Below are 17,354 nucleotides of genomic sequence, written 5' to 3'. Positions count from 1 at the left end.
GGGCGGAACGCGCTGCCAAGGCATTGGCTGAGGACGGCGCCAATCACACGTTCGCCGGGCAGGGCGGGATTAAGGGCGGTGTGCTCGGTGCCTGCCCCGCCCCGCGTACGTTGTGGGTGAGTCGGGGATCCGCCAGGCCGGGCCTGGGCTCTGGGTGGGACGCTGGCTGGTCTGCTAGTGGATTGTTGTTGCCCACCTCGCGCGAGCAAGAAGGTAGTGTCGTGTGGCTAACGGGTATTCATTCTTATATCGTAAGCTCGAGAGCCTCCTCCCCTCCACTTGTCCCGGTCTGGGCGGGAGCGCCGGCGGCCGCAGTGGGCGCCCCTCCCCCCTGCCCTCGCGGGGCGGGAAGCGGACGAAGCCCGGCTCGCGAGCGCGCACACCTGGAGAGCGGTCTCCCAGCAGGTGTGGGCTGCGTAATGTCTGATTTAGACTTTCCTGACTAAATGGTGGTTAGGCCTTTGTTGCAGCCCATTCCTCAGATCCTTCTGGGTGCAGATCTTAAAGTAGTTGTTTGCCAGGAAGGAACTTTAACCCCTGATGGCCGTAACTCAGCCTGTCTAGAGTGTGAGTGAGGGGTTTTATAATATTGTAGGTTGTGGCATCATGCAAGTGGCGGAAGCAAACTTTCCGGTTAACCATGATTTTTACTGGTGTCATTCTGGGTCTGTCTACACGCTGAAGACAGGTACTTGTGTTATATGCTGAGGAAATGTGGGTTTTTTTATTCATATTGCTGAAATAACTTACAATGGCTTTTCAAAATTGGTGTAAGAGAATGTTGACTGTATATACACATATATGTGTACATATATTGCATTTCTAATGGCCTTATAAAACCAATTAGGTTAGATTTATTACGTTTTTTAAAAAAATAATTATTTCATTGTGTGCTTCCTAAAGTTTATCTATGAGTTCTCTGATCTTTACTTCTTTTTTAGGTACACTGTTAGCCTTAACTGAATTTCCTGATCATCAGCACTCTTTCAGTAGTGTTTGATTTACCTCTCAGCAAATATAGAAGACTGATTCCTGGCATTCTTAGACATTCTTTGCTGTGAGTCGTAAGCCTGATATCAACCCTTCCACTTTTCAAAAGATGCCATTTGGTACACATACGGTGGAATGCTTGTTATGTTCCAGAGGTTGTGCTAGGGATATGAGATTAATATATCCTCAGAGAACTCTCAGCCAGGAGGAAGGGACAGAAATCCAATACTTAGAATAATCTGTGATGAGTTTGGGGTTAGAAATAAGGAAAAGGTGCTCTGGGAGTACAGAGGAAGGACTGCCTAATCTGTTGGGGCAGGGGTTGGAGCTGGTAAGAAAGGCTTCCTCGAGGAGGTGATACTTGAACTAAATCTAGAAGGATGGTGAGAAGTCATCAGTAGAGAAAGGGAACCTTATGAGCCAAGGAAGGAGTCACTGCCATCACATTAAGAGAGACAAGTTGCATAGTATGACTGGCCTAGTGTGCGTTTGGAGAAGAGTGGGATGAGATTAGAAAGACAGAGGTTCAATTGTAAGGAGTTTGGATTTAACATAGTTAGTAATTGGAAATATTTATAAAATTTTAAGTAGGATAGCAACATGATTAAATGTAAATTATAGGAAGAATCCTGTAGGTGCTTGAGATTCCAGGCAAGCTGTCAATTAGCTGGTTATTGCAATAGGTCAGGGGAAAATTGTTGAAGGGCTTAACAGAGGCAGTAGCCATAGGGATAGAGAGGAAAGAACTAGTTTGAGAAATATTTAGGTAGTAAGAGAGGCAGGAGTGGGTGGCAGGATGTAGAGAGTGAGGAGAATTTCAAGGATGACTCAAGGTTTCTAATTTTGCTTTGTGAGACTGGATGAGCATAGCCTTTGGAGTCAAACATGACAAAATATGCAGGTGTGCATCTGTCACTTAATAGTTGTGTGATCTTGGAACAAGCGATCAAGCTTTTAAATCCTGTTTGTGATAGAGGAATGACACTATACATAAGCTTGTTGTGAGGATTAACTGGAATAATTATATATATTTAAGTAACTTATGTTAGCTGTTATTTTTATTATCAAATAAATATAGCAAGAAAGACACTTAATTACAGAAAGATCTGATCTCTTTGGGACATGCTGAGTTTAGGGTGCCTTTCAGTCATCTAAATGATGATATTTAGAAAGTAGTTGGAAATAAGGCCCTGGATTCTAGAAAAAAGCCTGGTTAGGAGATACAAGTGATGAAGGGGATGATATGGAGTCCAGTTAAAATAGAATACATAAAGGGAAGGAGTTAAGGCAATGGTGACTTGATGGGAAGGAGGTCACTTTTCCTAATGTTTTACTTTGGCATGAGGTAGGTGCCGATAAAATTATTTTTCGTGGCCACTTCATTAATAATTATGAAGTACTCACCTTGAGTGAAGTACTCTGATTACTCTGTGTTGCATCCAGAAGTATATAATTCCGTGCATTTAGAGGTTGTATAGGTCAGGACAGGGGTGTGATAAGCCAAGTTCTTTCGGAATGGGAGGAAAGGGTCATTCCTGGTTGGGTGATCAGAAAGGACCATGTTACAAATGATATTGAAACCGGGTCTAGAATGATAGATAGTATTGCATTAGGAGAAAGTGGAGGTGCAAATAGGGCGGGATTGCTGGCAAAGGAAGATTGAAGTTTTTGACTTGGTCACTAAGAACAGTGAGTTATTAAGAGAAATAGCAAAGTTAAGTGGGAGGTATGGAGGGCGGAACAAGAAGATAAGTTCTATTTTATAAACATTTTGAGGTAGTAATGACACTGATTGTAAGAAATGCCTGTCTTAACTCGGGAAGAGAGAGATCACTGTTGAGATGTAGATTTAGATGTTATTCTATAACATCTAAGGTTATAGGGTTTTGGGTATATAAGAAGAGGGGAGAAGAATTAGGGAATGCCCATTTTTCTGGGAAGAGAGTGAAGAAAACACGAAGAGATCCAAGAGGTATTGATGGATGGTATAATCCTTGAGAATAGGCAGTATCATCAATGTCACGTGCTTCAGGGATATCAAGGAATGTGAATCCTGAGAAAAGGATTTGATGATTTAAGATCTCATTGGTGAACTTGAAGAAAACAAAATCCTAACAGTGGTTGTGTAAGCTTTGCAAGGGTTTTGGAAGTGAGTTGGTGATAGGGAATTGGTGACGGTGAATACAGGTTACTTATTCAAGTTTGGCTTCATAAAGAAAGAAGATAATCATAGAGTTAATAAGGTTGAGGGAAGAATTTTTTGTTTTTGTTTTCAAGACCAAGAGGCCTGGAGGAGGGATGGGACTAGATAAAGAAACTAGGTGAAAGTGTTAGTTTAGAAGAAAGACATTGGTCTGAGACTGAGTGAAGAAGAACATGGGTAGAGGTGGAGACATTTTAAGAAACCAAAGGACACAGTATGGTGGAGGAGGTAAAGTGTGTGAAGATAGAGTTGATGCTGTGGTCTGCCTTGATCTAAGTAAACTAGAAGAGGGGGAAGATTGGGATGAAATTAGGGACTTGCTGGGGAGAAATAGAAGATTTTGGAAGAGAGATTATAGAGAATGAGACAAAGATGATGAGATTAATAAAGAGATTAATTAATCTCTGCAGAAGGAGGGAAGGTTGAGGTGAGGCTAGGTTTATACGCCAAAGCTTGCTTGATAAATGTTTTTCTTAGATCCCTGGGACTCTCAAACTAAGGAAGAAGACTTCTTAAACCTAAGCCTAACCTGATACCAAGCACTGGGTTAGCTCCTGTGGGGCTAGGAGTTAGAAGTGTGTTGGGGGGTGTGGTATTCATGTAGTTTGGAGGAACTCAATTTAGTCCAGAGATCCTGGGATTTTTTAGCATATATATGCCAAGCACTATAATACGTTGTATACATTATCTTATTTACTTCTCACCACAACCATATGATATCATTATTATCTCTATTTTAGGTTAGGTGATTGAGTTTTAGAGTTTAATTTTAACTTCCTCAACATTATATAGCTATTAGTGTATAATAATAATTAGTGGCATATTTTCCCATTGTGTTAATCAGCTTTGCCTTGTACAAAGCAAAATATAGTTATGAATTGTGAACAGTTAACACCATTCAGAACTCAGTATATTGACTTCTTCCCAGAAATGCATCCCTTAAAATTTTATGTAATCATTGTAATGGCTAAACTCCATTTCTTGCTCAGTTACTTATTCTTAAACTTTATGTGACTCTGCTTGTTTTATGTCTTAAGTTGCCTGAGAAAGAATCCTAAACAGAAACTTTTTATTTGGTTTGGTTTGTCTTTGGCATTGTTGTTTCGTTTGGATCTAGATTCCATAGGGTCAGATCATCATGTGAGCATGTAACTAGTCATGGTAAATTAAGGAAGTACCTAGGGCTCCTCCCCCTCCCCCCACCATTTTATTGTCAAATAAAATCATGACTCTAGAGGAATTGCATGTTGTCAAGCTAGTATTTTTTATTTGCCTGAAATCTTTTCTGAGTTAGGCATTAAGGTAGTTGCAAACCCCACTCCCTGCAAATTTTACATACGTGATTTCCATATGAAATTTTTTTGTTTCTTTGTTTGAAAAGGTTTCAGACAAAGGGTTTCATGGCTAAAACAATTACTGGCAGAGAGATTTTGGATGTACAAGTTGGATCGGCATGTAAAGGACCTTGAATGCCAGCATATGGTTTGAGCTTTATCATAATTTGGCTTTGGGGAGCCACATGACTAGAAAGATGTTTTAGACACAGCAGTGCATAGGATAGTAATCTGATATGATATGTCTGAGTATGACTAGTTTAGATTAAGAGTAATTCTAGAGTCTGGATTTCCTAACTCTAAAAGAGCTCAATAATTGAAAGAGATACTGTAATTCATCAAAATGTGTAGATGACTAATGATGTTCAAGTGCAACTGCCATTAAGGCACATGACTGACATTATCTGCATAACAGTTGACAGCACCATCTGGTGATTCCTAGCCAGACACATCATATATTACACTTATTGCACAATTATTCTTATCATTCTTTAATTAGTAACATAGTGTGATTTACCAACAGATTTCTCTGTGCCTTAGTCTTATAATATGGAGATGATAATGGCATCTATTTTAAAGGGTATTCGTAAGAAATAAATGATTTAATACTGTATGTGCTTAACAGTAGACCCTGACATACAGTGAGGCTCAATAAATATGCGTTGCTATTATTGCTGCTGTTGCTATCAGTTCTGTTAGGAATGTTTAACAATTTTTATTTTTACAATTTATATTTTATCTTCTAGCTACTCTGCTAAAAGCTAGAATGAAACAGCTGCCGGCAGCAACGATTCGCCTCCTTTCCAGTTCTCAAATAATCACTTCAGTGGTCAGTGTCGTAAAAGAGCTCATTGAAAACTCCTTGGATGCTGGTGCCACAAGCATAGATGTTAAACTGGTGAGTGTCCCTGAGATGCTGCCAAGTACTTTTAAAGCAAAAAAGGGTTGGACAGATGTTTTCTCCTTACAATTATTACCTTTCTTTTCTTTATATAACAGTAAATTATTCTTAGGACATTGAACCCCTTGTCCTGTTTAAGAGTAAATTCTTAAAAATAAGTTTTAATTTAGATCAGTGTTACAGTAACATTAAAGGAAATTATAAAGGAAAGCTTATTCTAAAGGACTCTATCACATAAAACATGAAATTAGTTTGTCCGTATTTTCTAATACTTATCCTTGGTTATTTGTGTTTACTTGTTTTATATATTCTCATTTGCATTTTGTTTTTTCTACCTAATTTTATTTCAGAACTGTGTCCCTTGTTCATAGTTTTCACATTTTTAAATTTAAGTGCTACATATTAAATCATTTGAGTTAATAATGACTTATGACTCTTATTATGATTTATTACAATTAGTCTTCAGGTCTACCTCCCCTGTTATAAGTTACTAGCTCATGGAGGTAAGGTCTATATTTTTTTGTGTCCTCTATACCTGTCCAGTATCTGGTACATAAATGGTAAATAAATTTGAGCGAACGTAAGAATACATTTTTTTGTAATCTCCTAATTATCAGATATTCATATTATTTCTGGTATTATGGCATTAGAAAGACTATTGATATGAATATCTTTGTAGGAAAGAGACCTTCCCTTTTCATATACATATGCATATATTATATATATGTTACCCATTTGCTCCTTGTAAAAGCTCTATTAATTAGCTACTGCTATACTCATTTTATAAATAATTGAGGTTCTGAGAACTTTCCCAAAGTCATGTAAGTAGTAAGTACTGGAGCTGAGATTGCAATCCAGGTCTTTATGACTCTAAAACTCATTCAGGATCTTTCCTCTATGCCAGTGGTTTTCATAACATTTGGGTGCATCAGTAATTTTAGGGAGTCTGTTAAAACAGTTATTGGGCCGCAGAATTTCAGATTCTAGGTAAGGCCCCCAACTTTGTGTTTCTAACAAGTTTCTGGTTGATGATGAGAACTGCTGTTCTATAGTCTATCAAACCGCTACTTTGGTTTTAAATAATATAGTAAAAGCTTTATAAACATGAAAAAATTAAATTAAACCGAAAGAAAGACATTTTCTTAGACATTTTATGTAGTCAGTTCAGTCTGATTAGAATACAGTTGATAATACTTAAATAGGATTATATAATTATATCTGACAAATTTAACTTAAGAATCTTAGGCAGGCAAACATATGTCTTGTTCTCAAAGTTCTTGGAAGAAAAACATAGTTTTTAGAAATCGTTTTACAGAGCCAACAGAAGTCCTCTTTAAAAAGTAAATTAAAGTACACATTTTTATCCTGCTGCATATTTAAGTCTCTTGACATTTGCCAGTTCCTGCTTTGTAGAATTTTAGAATAAACAAGTCTGTTGCTTTACATAATAAGATCTGTTTTATTATAGTTTCACACAGTAATAACTGTTCTGACTAGGAATGTTTTCGTAATTAGTAAATTAAACATGTAGATATTATTTTAAACATTTAAACAGATCTTTGTGTTATTTTACTCAAGTGCCTGCAGTTCTTATTTATATTGAAAGATTTGCATTTCTATAATTATTTTTCTATAAAATGAAGCAGACAAGCTCTTCCCAGAAAGATAATTTTTAGATCGAGGGAGAGATAAGAAACTAAATCTTAGGTGTCTCCCCCCAACACCTTTTATTTCTAATTTATCTAAAAAGTAATGACACAGTATATAATTCTAGGTTATTAAAAAGTATTATTTTTAAATAGCAGAGTCATTATAATTGTAGGAAGATTTTTTTTTCCCTTTATAACATGCATTTAAGGCCATACACATAAACTTTGTGAAGTAAAGCTTATGATAGAAGCTTGCTACCAAATTTAGAATATGGTATTCATAGAAAGTGTGATCACTCTAGGAATTTAGGCTTTGTATTTGTTATGTATGCATATTTTTAGTATTAAATTACCAATATTAAGCTATGATTTGTTTTTTTCCCTCCATTTTCAAATTAAAAACTCTGAGATTGCCAGTTAGCTATATTTTCTCAGCAGTCTGTTAGGTGACTATTTGCAGAAAGAAAATTAGAAAGCTATAATGTAGCAGATTTTTATTTATTTATGAAAGCAATAAGTAGTTCAGGGACAAAGTATTAAAAATCAGATTGAATAATGATGATTGCTAGACTCTTGGCGGGTAGAACCAGCTGGTGTTTTTTTGGGGTTTTTTTTTGCGGTACGTGGGCCTCTCACTGTTGTGGCCTCTGCCGTTGCGGAGAACGGGCCCCGGACGCGCAGGCTCAACGGCCATGGCTCACGGGCCCAGCCGCTCCGTGGTATGTGGGATCCTCCCGGACCGGGGCACGAACCCCTGCATCAGCAGGCGGACTCTCAACCACTGCGCCACCAGGGAAGCCCCCAGGTGGTGTTTTTGATGGTGATGGTAATCTGTTTTATTTGAGAGATTATATATACAAAGTGTATATAACTTAGAAGAATATTTCTGGGCAAGTTTAAACATAAATTTAAACATAGATACCTATCATACTGAAACAATTCTAGGGAACCTTGAAGATCATACTGATCTCCTTATTTTATAGTTGAATCTGAGTGCAAGGAAAATAAGGGACTTGCCCATAGTACCATAGCTAGGAATTGGTAGAATTAAGAATTTAAACTCTTACTTCTTAAATGTTAAGTTTCCATAAAAGATAGATAAATGACAAAACCATTTCACTTGTGTTACATTCTGTTTGTAAATGTGATAATAGTTTAATGTCCTTATATACTAAAAGTACTGTTTAACTTTCATAGGAGAACTATGGATTTGATAAGATTGAGGTGCGAGACAATGGTGAGGGTATCAAGGCTGATGATGCACCCGTGATGGCAATGAAGTACTATACCTCAAAAATAAGAAGTCATGAAGATCTTGAAAATTTGACAACTTACGGTTTTCGTGGAGAAGCCTTGGGGTCCATTTGTTGTGTAGCTGAGGTGAGGTAATTTGTATTGACTATTTTAGTGGTTTCATAATAACACAATATTAGAATTAAGAGACAACTTACCCAGAATTTGGCAAAGAGTTTTTTTTTATTGCGTAAAATATACATTTTATTGTGTAAAATATACATAAAATTTACTATTTTAGTCATTTTTAAGTGTACAATTCAATGGTATTAAATACATTGACATTGTTGTGTAGGCATCACCACCATCCATCTCCAGAACTTTTTCATCATCCCAAACTGAAACTATGCCCATTAAACAATAAACCTCTATTCTCCTTTCCCCTGTCCACAGGTAACTGGTAAGTATTCTGCTTTCTGTCTCTATGAATTTGACTGTTCTAGGTATGTCTTATAATTGAAATCATACACTACTTGTCATCTTGTGTCTGGCCTGTTTCACTCAGCGTAATGTTTTTAAGATTCATACATGTTGTAACATGTATTAGAATTTCATTCTTCTTAAGGCTGAATGATACTCTGTTGTATCCATTCATCTGTCAATGGACATTTGGGTTGTTTCCACTATTTGGCTCTTGTGAATAATGCTGCTGTGAATATTGGTGTACAGATGTCTGTTTGAGTCCTTGCTTTCACTTTTTTGGGTATATACCCAGAAGTGGAATAGCTGGACCAAATGGTCCAATAGTCCCCCCTTATCCATGGTTTTGCTTTCCATGGTTTCAGTTACCACAGTCAACCACTGTCGGAAAATATTAAGTGGAAAAATTCCACAAATAATTCATAAATTTTACATTGTGCACGATTCTGAGTAGCATGATGAAATTTTGTGCAGTTCTGCTCTGTCCTGCCTGGAACGTGTATCATCCCTTTGTCTTGCATATCCACGTATTATATACTACCAGCCTGTTAGTCACTTTCTAGCCATCTGGGTTATCAGATCTGTCAAGGTATCATAGTGCTTGTGTTCAAAGGAACCCTTATTTTACTTACTAATGGCCCCAAAGTGCAAGAGCGGTGATGCCAGCAATTCAGGTATTCTCTTACTGTGCCTAATTTATAAATTAAACTTTGTCTTAGGTATGTATACATAGGAAAAAAACATAGTATATATAGGGTTTGATACTATCTGCAGTTTCAGGCATCCATTGGGGGTCTTGAAAAATGCCTCCCACAGATAAAGGGGGACTACTATAATTCTGTTTAATTTTTTGAGGAATGGCAAAGAGTGTTTTTCAGTGGTAACATTAATAAGAGGAAAAAATGGTTTAGTGATCCACTGACTTGGAAAAGTATTAAAATTAAACAGGTACCTTAACTATAAGCACTTCTCAGAGCCTTTACTGTACTAAAGTGCATTGTGAATCTCTGAGGTTGGTGGTTTATAGTACAGACATTTCCTGCACTTACTTGACTATGAAACTCTTTTATTGAGACACATATCACTGTTATTCTGTTGTGCTGTGGAATGCACTCTGGAAATACTACTCTAGTCAGTACAGATAACTGGATTGTGCTCTAGAGATGTGCATTGACTTGAGCTAAACCCTAGCTAGAACTTTGCTCTCCTAATTGCTAGATGTTTTCAATTTCTATGAACCCTTAAGTTCAGTGCCTGACCCACTCCATTGCATAGTACCAATTATACGTCACTGCCTCTGCCCTAAGTTACATAACTAGTTTGTGGCAAAGCCCATCTAGAACCTTGATCTCTTCATTTCCATGTATCTCAGTTATGTTTGATCACTAGTTTCTTTGTGCTGTACTGTTATTCTGTGTGTGTTAGGCTCTGTTTTATAGTGTGATAGTATCTGTGTGCCAGTGAGTGACATGGTAATTGTGAGGATCTCTTTAGCTACCTAAGTTTGCCCAGTGGCTGTGTATCCTTTCTTTTGTGCTTAGGCTGGCAGACCCTGTTTGGGTGAGCGTGCACAGGTGCAGTAAAATGATAGGACTTTATACGTATTGTCCCAGAAAAGTGGCAAGCACATGAGATACTGTTGCTATTTCTTTATGTATTTAGTAGCCTAGTCTCCCCAGCAATGATATATTCTTCAGGCTTATTTTGGTTTTCCCTTGGCCCTTTTGCCTTTAGAATGCTGGCAAAGTGTAGATTTTCTGTTTTCTGTGGAAAGGGCCCCAGCTAGGTATTCACTTACTCTTTACTTCGGGACTCTGTAAGCTGATGCCTATGTAAGAAAGAAAAATTGTGGGTTGGGGAAGAGGTAGAGGTTAAAGTGGGAGGTTTTGCTATTCTGGCACAGAGGACTAAGGGCCCTTGCTTGTTAGAATCCAGATGTTCAGACATCACTAAAGAAGGAAAGACCTTGTCATTCGTTAAGTGCATTCTGCTTAAAATCTCTATCCAAAATCTAGCACACCGTGTGCTTTCTCTATCTTTCTCAGCTCTTGCTTTATTTAGAGTTCACTGAGTCTCCAGATAGATTTTAGGGAAGAGCAACTAGAGGGTACAACTGGCCATTGCCCATTTTTATCCCCAGAGACTGTGTATGGGAACCTATAGCCCTAGAATCTTGTACAGAGTCTGTTTTTAAAATGGGGTGGGATTTGTACCAAGGAAGCTTTGAAGCTCCCAGTGCTAGTACTATTGTTGGAGTTCTCAGTGGCTATTTTAGAAATCATATAATTTGTTTGAGAATAAAAGTATTCGCTTTTTTAGCAGTCGTCCAAATTTGGCAGATAGTTATAGTTGTTAAGCCTTATTTTGGCAAGTATCGTTGAATAATATATTGTTCAGCGTTTCTGTATTTTCTATAAGATGTATATAATAACCTTTCAGAACTGAAGTTGGTCATTATCAACTTTGTCTGCTAGGTGGCAGTACTATACTTAGTCTTTTAAAATACATTGTACATCAGCCATGATTTCTCCAAATTTTCACTGTAGTTCTGATTTTAGATGGCAGTTTTGCAAGTCCTTATCCTGCGATACTCTCTATCTTGTTTTTTTATTTGATTACTTAAGCCCACTTGATATCCAGGTTTATCATTTTGCCTTGTTTTATTTTTGAAGCATTTGAATGCCTTAAGTATAAATATTTAAAATAATTTTGTTCATCAAAATCACAAAAGGAATAAAAAAATTGTCAAAGTATCACAATAATAGAAAACTATAAGCTTTAAAAAAATTACGTTCAGTTTACATATTGCAATGTCAAGTGTTTATCTTAGAAAATATTCCAGTATTTTGTGGACTCTCTTTTCTTGTAAGTCTTTGGGAAAATCACCCATAGATAAGTGTGAGTGTGTGTGTGTGTGTGTGTGTGTGTGAATATTTATGTATGTATACTTCAGATCAAGATTTAGACCATTATCAGCATCCCTGAAGTTTTCTGTCATGTCCCCTCCCATTTAGTACACCTCAAAGGTAATGGCTATTCTGATCCCTATCAACATAGATTAGTCATACCTGTACTTGAACTTGATTTGAATGGAATCTTACAGTAAGTACTATTTTGTCACAGATTTTTTGATGATTTAGATTTGATTGTTTCTTATACAGGGGCCTCTTGTATCAGTAGTGGACCCTTACCCACCTCATACAGGGCAACCTGCCATCCAATAACTAGTTGATGCAGGGTTGTAAAGGCCTTATTCCAATTCAGAAGCAGCTCTGCCATGCTGTTTCTGCTCCAGAGTGCCCCCCTGGGGTCTGCCAAGGCCTTGTGACTATGGCACAGCCTCACTTCTCTTTCTGCCCTGCCCCCACAAGTGATCATCTCTGGAGCACTCCCCAGTGCTGGTCTCCATCTCAGTCTTTTATGGTTTAGTCTCCTTATCTTACTGATAAGGAAAACGAGGTCTTGTGAAGCCAAATGCCAGGTTTTCTCACCCCAACTTCAAAACACAGTCTAATAATCAGCCGGCTAGTATTTCAGTATCTGCTGTATGCAGGGTTCTGTGCTAAGTAGTTTACTTCAGAGGAACTGTGCACAGTGAAGTAAATGGAATATGAAAATTGTGACCTGTTTAGAGACACATAATGTATCCATGGCAAAGCCAACAATTCATTTACAATTTCATGCCTCTCAGTAATGAGTTTTCCACAGTAGGTCATGCTGCTTTCTTACTAGCATGGTTATAAAGGTATTTATAAGTTTAAAAATACCTCATATTGGGGCTTCCCTGGTGGCGCAGTGGTTGAGAGTCCGCCTGCCGATGCAGGGGACGCGGGTTTGTGCCCCGGTACAGGAGGATCCCACATGCCGCAGAGCGGCTGGGCCCGTGAGCCGTGGCCGCTGGGCCTGCGCGTCCGGAGCCTGTGCTCTGCAATGGGAGAGATCACAGCAGTGAGAGGCCCGCGTACCGCAAAAAAACCCCCACAAAAAACCTCATATTAAAATAATAAATATACTCGGGCCCACAGTGCTTAATAGAGAGGTTATCAAGGGGTAGTCAAGTTAAAAATTATATGGGAGGGTTCTGAATAGTATTTCAGAAACACAGAAAGTAATACCTGGTTGTTAAGGTCAATTACATTTAAAAATTAAAAATTGTTATTCAGCAAGGCAAATTAATGAGTGCTTTTTTGGGGAAAAAATTCAACTTTTTAAACAATATTCTTTACCATTCAGAAAGAATTGAAGTTTCAGGTGTAGAAGTTGCATGTTTATTTTAAAGGCTCCAACTTATTTTGAAAATCTTTGGATAGAGATTGCAGTTACATAATAAAAATTAGTGATTTGGTCATTTTATCTGCCAAACTAACTGATGTAGATAATTTAAAGTCATACAGATGTAAATCATCTCAGACTCAGTAGATTGATAATATGAAATTGGTGTATAGTTTTGTCACACTGTTAAACAGCCATCACCCAAAACTGTTGAAATTATTTTTTGTTAGATTATTTTAAAGATGTTAATAATTTTAGTTATAAAAAGAAAAAATTAAGTAGACTTTCAGCAAAATTGGGTGAAGAAATTTAAAATACGTCTAATTCTGTTTTTTTATTTATACATTTTAAAAGAATGGGCAGTTTTCCTAATGTGTCAATTATAAAATGACTTCCAATCTTAAACAGTCCAAAAGAGTAAAAAAAAAAATTTATATCTACAGAGTGATCTATTGGTATTTAAAACTGGAATTACTGCTTCCATAATCTGTGATGAAGGTGTCAGTGACTGAAACAAATTGATATGGTTTTTTAAAAATTGTATCATCAAGCATAACTTCTCTTGAAATTTATTGTTGTTTGTGGAGCAATAATCTTGGGATATTTGTCAGTCTTCAGTGTTAAATTCCTGATACTAATTACTAAGCATACTGACTAGAATGAGCTAGAGATAGTGAAAATCCTGTTTTGACCTGTTCATAAAATTTTTTAAGAAGACTCTTTGTATATATTCTTCCTGTTACATAATAAAACACACAATAAAAGATTTTATTTCCTTTTAGGCTGATATTTTGTGTACATTATGTTAAAAATGATCTTTTTTTTCTCCAAGGAGATGTATGAGAAACTCGTGTAAGTTTTTTGAAATAGATTTTAAATGGAGGCTAAATTACATCTCAGTTTTCAGAGGAATACAAAACAGTTTTGATTTGTTTTGTTTTCTTCAAATTAGAACACACTCTGGACGAAGATTCAGAAGCCTAATTATCATTTCCAAGAGTTTAAATAAGAGAGTTGGCCAAAGGCATAAAACAGGTTGACTTTTCCGAGAGCCAATTTTTTTTTAATCTATAAAGTGCAGATAATGATTTGAGAGTTAAATGAAATAATATGTGTTAAAGTATCTAGAATATGGTCATGTACCATGAAGATGAAAGTTATTTTTATTCTGGACTTGAATGTGAAAAGTAGCATGCGTCTGTATCACGTAAGGTGATGGCGTCATCAGGCTTGCTCATTCTCTTGTTGGTAAGCAGTATTTCACCTTAACTTTCAAAGTTTATGCAGACTCCTCAACATTTTCAGGAAATCCTTTCTAAAATTTAACCGCCATTCCTAGGTAAATTCCTTCTAATTCTCACCAATGGTCTTTATTCTGTAGCTTAAGTTCACTTTTTTTCTCTTGTTTTTCCTTGGGAAGAATTAGAAGAGTTGCCAGCCATCCTCTTGCATAAAACTCATGTTTATTGATTCATTCATCCAAATTTTTTAAAGTGGTTATAATGTGCTATGTGTTATTTTGATCTATCAAGTTCATTATACATTTTGTGATGAGATGAAAAGGGATGTATAGATTTGTTTTTGTTTTATGTTACATTAAACCTCCATGGCTGAAGGGGGGCAGAATGAGAAGCTAAGTCATTCTGTTTTGAAGATGGGAGTTGGGGTGCCCTTATTTGTGGTTCCATATAGCGAAGATGGGAGTTGTGATGCCCTTATTTGTGGTTCCACATAGCTGTAAAAGAGTAGTAGAGGGAAGCCTCTAGCTTCATTCTGCTGTTTCCTGCTTCCTGTTCCACAGTGTAGGATACCTCCTGTGTCCTTTAGAGCCATTGTGGTAGGGCTTTAATTAGAATAGGCACAGGATTTTTGAAACACTTGGTATATCCTGCTTCCTAAATAAATGCAGCCTTCTCACAAATAATAAAACTCTGCTGAAAGGAGAAAAGCCAGGGCCAAGATCTCCCTGTTGCTAGTCTCCCTCACTGGACTATCTGGAGGAAGGCTCTGAAATCATAGTATAGTTATGCACAGGCAGGCAGGCATACTCACACAGAGAAAGAAAAAGACATTTCAGTGATCCATGCACAGTCCACATTTTAGCTGAATCATGAGGACCATTTACCTTAGTTTACAGATTTGTGTTTTTGTGCCAAAGTATTTGTCCAAAAGTCAGCCAAAACAAAACAAAAACCCCCACAAAACTTTAATATGATTATCTTCAATGAATTTTTGTCAAGAGAGGATATTTTTTTCTCATGAATTGCTAGGATACACCCTAAGCTTTTCAATTTACTTTCTTTTTAAAACATTGAGAAAAATTGTGCTTATCTAAAATTTAAATGCTTTTATGTAATTTTAACTTTGTAATAGTACTATAATTTCTTGAAACTCAGTAACTGGACCAGACAGTCAGTTTTTAATAACTGATAACTAATATAACATCTAAGGACTTCTAAAACTTCTTTTAAAATAAACCTCTCATTTTAAAATTATTTAAAATAAATTTATTTATTTCTTTTCTTGACACCACTAGATTCTTTCACTGCCACAATTCCTCAGTGTCTCTGGTAGGAAGCACCAGTAATAATTTGTAATATTGGAGATGCTCCTGATGGTGGAGTTGCTACAGATTCGAATGTGTTAGCTGCTTCACAGCTAACACATTCTGAACCTGTGCCTCATCCAAAAAAAGGTTTCCTGCCCAGGACACAGGGTCATATGATGAAATGAACTCTTGAAATACAATTTTTTGCTTTGAGGAACACACTGTATTTCATGAATTTGTGAAACGTGCTTAGGCGTGTTATCTTTCACTGTCTTTTGAAGTGAATTGCAAAGCATTTCCTATCTAAATAAATTTCATAGTACCCTAAACATTCTAGTTTTTTAAAATTTGACATTGGAAAACAATATTGTGTTCTCTTTTTTTTTTTTTTACCATAACATAAATGTTACATTATGACCACTAAGGTCCTATTTTGTTTTTTAGCACTTCAGTTTATCTTGGCTGGAGTATATTTATTATTCACTAATGTGTTTAAAGGATGAACACGTTGATATCTGTAAAATGCCCTTAAGTAGTTAACACAAAAACCCATGTAACCTTATAAAGTATTAGCATCATCTTCATCTTATCATCACCGTCCTCTGAAAATGATAGTGTAATCATTTATTCAGGACCATCTAGCAAGCCACTGGCAGGGTTAGTACTAGAACTCAGAGTTTCAGGGCTGCCTTTGCTCAGTGACACCAGCTTTAGGTCAGGTGGCTAGCTCTTTGGAGAATAGAAATAGAATTCAGTTGACCTTGGCATTTTGGAGAAGTGGTTGGTTAAATGTAGAATTGTTTTTAAAGGGACAGTCATAGAGTAATTAAATTAGAAACAGGAAAGAAAATCTCTAGCAATTTCTGTCTTCTTTGTTTTAAACAAACTTTACTAGAGGAAATCACTGTTGGACACAATAGAGTTGGGATGTAGGTAGGAAGATTGAGATTGGTTATCAGGAAAACTTTTAAAATACAACTTTTGAACCATGGAATATATTTTTAGAAGAAGTAGAATAATCACTTAAGAGTATACAGAGGCTCACAACTTTGTTTCAGGTACAACTCTTTGAGGGAACAGTTTTGACAGAAATAGCAGCCTGCAGCAATGAGCCTCTAATAAGGATTTTATGGACGTCACCCTTAGACAGAACCTAATAGACTCTACTAGGACTGTAAGCTAGAGAAACCAAATTTATTTTGTGGTGACTCTGGTTTTCCCTTCATGGTACCGACATGTTCCACAGAGCCATTTGGCCTACCAGAAATCAGGGCATGGTTAGGACTTGGTGACAGAACCATTAAATGTAGACCCAACTGGACCTGGATGAGTTCCAACAGTGGAGCTGTATATTTGTGGCTTCTTTCTAAATTATATAGATTTATTTTAAGCTAGCTCTGCTGAGTTCATGGATGGCTGAGAAAGATTGCTCCCAGTTTTGGATCAACATTACTCACTAGAAATGTGAGGAGGCTACCCTTTTCTGAATCCACCCTGCTTTTTTTTTGCCAGCATTCCCACTCCCCACCTATGGTATTTTCTGATAATGGAATGTTTTACTACTGTTATAGCATGTACACTTCTAGTAATCTCACAAAGTAGGTAAATAGAAAGCTGAGGGTGAGGATGGCTCAGAAGAGTTCAGACGTTCTTAAAATTTATATTTCTATGACTGTAACATCTTAGGAAATATTTTCATGCTGAATGGAATCCTTTCTTACATGTTTTAATGCTAGTTTTTTAA

The 17,354-nt window shown here is 36.8% G+C and overlaps 1 protein-coding gene across 9 annotated transcripts in view; it reads left to right on the top strand.

The window, feature by feature from the left end:
• The first annotated feature begins 4 nt into the window (after positions 1-4).
• PMS1 (PMS1 homolog 1, mismatch repair system component) overlaps positions 5-17,354 on the top strand; it is a 98,489-nt gene continuing 81,139 nt past the window's right edge. For 4 of the 9 annotated variants that reach the window (XR_002643698.2, XM_089916567.1, XM_022567239.2 and 1 more), the window contains exons 1-4: positions 81-213; positions 942-1,057; positions 5,274-5,425; positions 8,275-8,457. Coding sequence is in view for 8 of the 9 variants with exons in the window: in XM_089916567.1 (XP_089772693.1) it covers positions 5,294-5,425; positions 8,275-8,457 (315 nt within the window). In the remaining variant the exon portion in view is untranslated. Of the gene's footprint in view, positions 235-269; positions 689-941; positions 1,058-5,273; positions 5,426-8,274; positions 8,458-17,354 lie in introns of those variants that run through there. The other 5 variants (XM_022567240.3, XM_022567244.2, XM_089916566.1 and 2 more) reach the window with 5 other exon arrangements.

Source organism: Delphinapterus leucas, chromosome 8, assembly GCF_059928025.1.
Source record: "Delphinapterus leucas isolate spDelLeu-1000000601 "Yukka" chromosome 8, BTC_Dleu_Yukka2, whole genome shotgun sequence".
Lineage (NCBI taxonomy): Eukaryota > Metazoa > Chordata > Mammalia > Artiodactyla > Monodontidae > Delphinapterus > Delphinapterus leucas.
The sequence above is the reverse complement of the archived record's forward strand: the minus strand, read 5'-3'. Positions and strand labels throughout refer to the sequence as shown.